This window comes from Primulina huaijiensis, chromosome 15, assembly GCF_012295235.1.
Source record: "Primulina huaijiensis isolate GDHJ02 chromosome 15, ASM1229523v2, whole genome shotgun sequence".
NCBI lineage: Eukaryota > Viridiplantae > Streptophyta > Magnoliopsida > Lamiales > Gesneriaceae > Primulina > Primulina huaijiensis.
Genome location: NC_133320.1, coordinates 12,765,711 through 12,770,218, shown reverse-complemented (window position 1 = coordinate 12,770,218; position 4,508 = coordinate 12,765,711). Strand labels below are relative to the sequence as shown.

At 36.8% G+C, this 4,508-nt stretch overlaps 1 protein-coding gene across 1 annotated transcript in view; it reads left to right on the top strand.

Annotated features, from left to right (window-relative positions):
* Window positions 1-610, top strand: part of LOC140959304 (uncharacterized) — a 1,055-nt gene extending 445 nt beyond the window's left edge. Inside the window, exon 2 of the mRNA XM_073417171.1 lies at window positions 20-610. Coding sequence (XP_073273272.1) covers window positions 20-610 — 591 coding nt within the window. The remainder of the gene's footprint in view (window positions 1-19) is intronic.
* The last annotated feature ends 3,898 nt before the right edge of the window (window positions 611-4,508 follow it).

The window sequence follows — 4,508 nt, the reverse complement described above, 5'->3', positions numbered from 1 at the left end:
TACATCTGAATTTTGGAAGAGTTTGCATAGAGCTTTGGGTACAAAATTGGCCTTCAGCACAGCTTATCATCCTCAGAGTGACGGACAATCAAAACGAGTTATTCAAATTCTTGAGGACATGTTAAGGGCCTGTATTATTGATTTTCCTGGAAGTTGGGATTTGAAGCTGCCTCTTGTGGAATTCACATATAATATCGGCTACCAGTCCTCGATTGGCATGGCACCTTATGAAGCTTTGTATGGGAGAANTGGAAAGTTAAGTCCTCGTTTTATTGGACCTTTCAAGATTCTTGACAGAATTTGCGAGCGAGCTTATCGATTGGCTTTGCCTCTGGATTTGGATAGGGTGCATAATGTATTTCATGTCTCAATGCTTCGTAAATATGTATCGAATCCAACTCATGTGCTACGTCACGAACCACTAGACTTAATGCCAAATTTGAGTTATCGTGAGCGACCGGTACAAATACTGGATCGAAAGGTTAAAGTGCTTAGAAACAAAGAGATTGCGATTGTAAAAGTGTTATGGAGTAATCATGTTATCGAAAAAGCAACATGGGAACCCAAGGAAGAGATGAAGCAACATTATCCTTACTTGTTTACGTCGTGAGGTAAATTTCGGGGACGAAATTTTTATAAGAGGAGGAGAATTGTAATAATCGATCATTCATTTCATTTATTATGAACGGTATTTTATGGTGATGGTTTATGGCTTTACATTATGATAAGAATGGTAATGAATGTTATAGAATGGAATAGATAATGGATGGGTAGAATAGAAGTTGAATTTGAGTTAAATAGGTAATGGAAGTGTTGAAACGGCGTGAAACTGTGGCAGTAGTTGTGGTTTTTAGCATAATGTTTTGTATTGTGATCCAAATGATGTGACGCTACTTCCATTAGAAAGGTAAGATATAAGGCTATAAATTTCATGTTTTGAGTTTTGTTCAAATCATTAGAGAAGACGTGCCAAAAGTGGCCTGAATGTTGTCGTGCGCATCGTCGTTCCTGTACTGACACATGTTGGGAGATTGAGTACAACTATTTACTCAGACCTTCAAATGACATGAGGCTAATTGGAGATGCAAGCCAAGACATAGGGCTACAATCTTTGATGTGGCTGTGCGCAGAGCGGCGCCCGAGCGGTAATATTTGACCGCCCGAGCGCGCATCGTTCTGAAAATTTGGTGTTTTGGCCGAGAAGTCAGCGCTAGGGCGGTAATATGTGACCGCCCGAGCGCCCAACAAGTTAAAAAACATGTTTTGATGTTTGATAGGCATAAAATCGAATGAGGATTCATTTTTACTCATTTTTCTCTTCTCTCACGGTTTGGAAGCTAGGGTTCCTCATTTCTCNTGTGTTTTGAAGTTTGATAGGCATAAAATCGAATGGGGATTCATTTTTACTCATTTTTCTCTCTTCTTCTTCTCTTCTCTCACGGTTTGGAAGCTAGGGTTCCTCATTTCTCTTCAATCCAACTTCTTCCAAGAAATTAATCTTTGGTTGAAACCTTAATATTTGCTTGGAGATTAGAAGTTCTTCTCCTTAAGAGTTTAAGAGCAAGGTAAGAAAGCTTGTTTCCTTGGGTTAGTGATTGAAAGGAGAATATTGGGTCAGTTGGTTTGAATGTGGAGGTAAGATTATTAATTTAATGATTGAAGGTATTATTATTATTATTGTGTTGTAGGAATCCCTCAAGAACTTAGCAAGTACTTGTGTATTGGGTTGTAAGTAGACTTTTCCTTTGAATGCATCTCAGGATCTATGTATATGATAAATGAAGTTTCTATTGATTTTAGCTCCTTTAATTCATTGATTATGTTTATTGTATGTATTGATATATTGGAAAAAAATGGAATTGATGCCAATGGCAAAGTAAAGGAGCTAAGGTTTTAGCACGCACACCACATGTTTGATAAAATGTTTCAATGAATGTTTTTATGGCTTGATAGTTATATGGTATTGTGGTGTTACCTATGGTAATTCTAAACCCACTTGACGGAAGTTGATCAACATAATGACATGTACTGTGACTGATTTTTACTGAGACGTACATGTATACCATCGACGGATGACCTATCAATGCCATGCAAATGAAGAAAAATGAATTGTTCTATAGATGCCATCTTATAATTGTTATTTATGAATTTTATTGACTGATGGCATATTGTGGTTAAGAAATGATATTGATTGCTTCTTTACACTATGTTATATGTACTTGTTATTTAAAGGTCTACTTGCTGAGTTTTTATAACTCATTTCAGTTATGTTCATGAGATGCAGATGCAGGTAACAAAGAATAGATACGACGGAGTGTCAAGACAAAAGAAGAAGAACTAGTGTCAATCTTGGAGGAAATGATAATGAAGTATATTTTGTATTAAAAATGGAAAAGTTATTTTGAAGTGCAAACTTGAATTGTAATGGTTTTTGATAATGTCATTTGCTACTTTTGGTTATTAATATAAGTATTTTGATTGTTATATGGAATGTGGTCTTATTGACATTATTTGAAATATTTTTGCTTGAGACAGGTGGCAAGTCCTTTTTACGGGGAGACTCTGCCAAAATTTTTTTTAAAGCACATACTTTCCTCCAAGTCTATATTTTAAAGCATCCGCATTATAGAGTTTATTTTTGTTTAAATGGATAAGGGTGTTACATATATACTAAGCTTTCATTTCTTCATTCCTCAGCAAGAAACCGAGAGCTACATAGATTTATTCCCTCAAAGCTTCAAGTTTGCTTAGAATTTGATTTTGCAACATCCTTCAATCAGAATTTGAATCTGAACACAGTTTTGAGATCCTCTCATAAACAGCAACAAAAGGACGTAAATTGTATTGATTTCTGATATGATTTGAAATTATTATATGGGAGGAATTGTGATTTGCTCATTATTATGTGTTTTGGAAATACTTGTAATCGTAGAATTGAAATCAGATCGGAGAACAGACAGTAAATGGAATTGTTATGAATTTTCAGATTATATGATTGAGATATTGGACTCGTATTTATTGATTGATTATGAGATATTGAGAGTGGTATATACTGATTTTGTATTTCCGGTATTTCGAGATTGCACTGTTAGGCCGTCAAAATTTTATAAGATTGAAATATCTTGTTTGAAAGAAATGGTGATATTGTATATTAGATTGTCATTTCCAGATTGACTATTGATAGCTTCGAATCCAAGACTTCGATTTCGTCAGACTGACAGAAAGAAAGGTATAAATCAATGTTGAACAGGGCGGATATAACTCGAGTTAGATCTGACTTGAGTTTCCCTAAATCACATACTTTATTTTATTGCATTGATGTTTGCGATTCATGAGATTTATATGCTTAGTCTATTGAGTTATAGCAAAGCATGTATTGAGTCATGGGCGGAGGTGCCTAGTCAATGGCGGAGGTGCCAAGTCTTTGGCGGATATGCCAAGACACTGGAGGTTGGTTTATATCGATGTTGCGTAGGAGCGGATCGGGTTCTATTGCGGAGATTTGGTATATTTTGCCAATGTCCAGGAACCGGGATCCCTAGAGTAGAGAAGAGTGTTAGAGTAGGTGCACGTCGAACCAAGTGTTGGCCAAGTGTTCACAATAAAACTCTATGTATAAGCAATCTTTATTTTAATAATATTTGAAATTAATGTTTTGGCACATCTTTATCTATATACCAATGCTAGTTGAATAGATAAAGCCCTTGAATATACAAATAGTAGAAAGAATATGAGATGCTCATATGATGAGTATCATGAAACTCATATTTGGAATACTGTATATTATAAACGGTTCCTAGTCGATTCAGCCGCCGCTAAGAAGGATATAGGCCGCTCGAGCTAGATACTAGTATCTGCGATGTGAGTACCATGTTTCATTTGTAGGGGACATTGTGATGTCCGAGCATGCAGATAGGTGCTCCTGGTAGAGTGCACTGAACAACCCTCCATTAAAGGACTTTCCAAGTGGTTCTCACTTATCGAGTGGAAAAGTCCTAGTTTATGGTTGTACACCATTAGTCCTTATGACCTGGGACAACATTGAGACTCTATGTGCTAGAATTACACTTTGACTTGTTTACCGACTCTCATGGGGTCATCAGGTGGCAAGGTTGGGTGTTCTGTCGAAACATATAGGAGTCGATGCATTGTAGTCGGGGATTCACCGCTTACCTACGGGTATGGATATCCTATGTGTTTTTCATGTATATGTAGTTTGAAATCTCTGATCAGAGTATGGTGGTAATTATGAAAGGGGTTTCATAGATTACACCATCGATGCAACTACGACATGACACATAGTATCGATTCATTGACAACTCTCGATAAACCAATGGTTGTCGAATCGGTCGGGATATATGAGTTGAAGGGACCGTACTGTACGCTAACCATAATTGAATGGTTCTTGCAGGCACTATCATTTGATACCTAGGGAATCATGTAAGCGATGCTGCTAGGCGTTTAACATGATTGGTTGGGTACTATCAGACTTGAGTTCTGACGTTCTT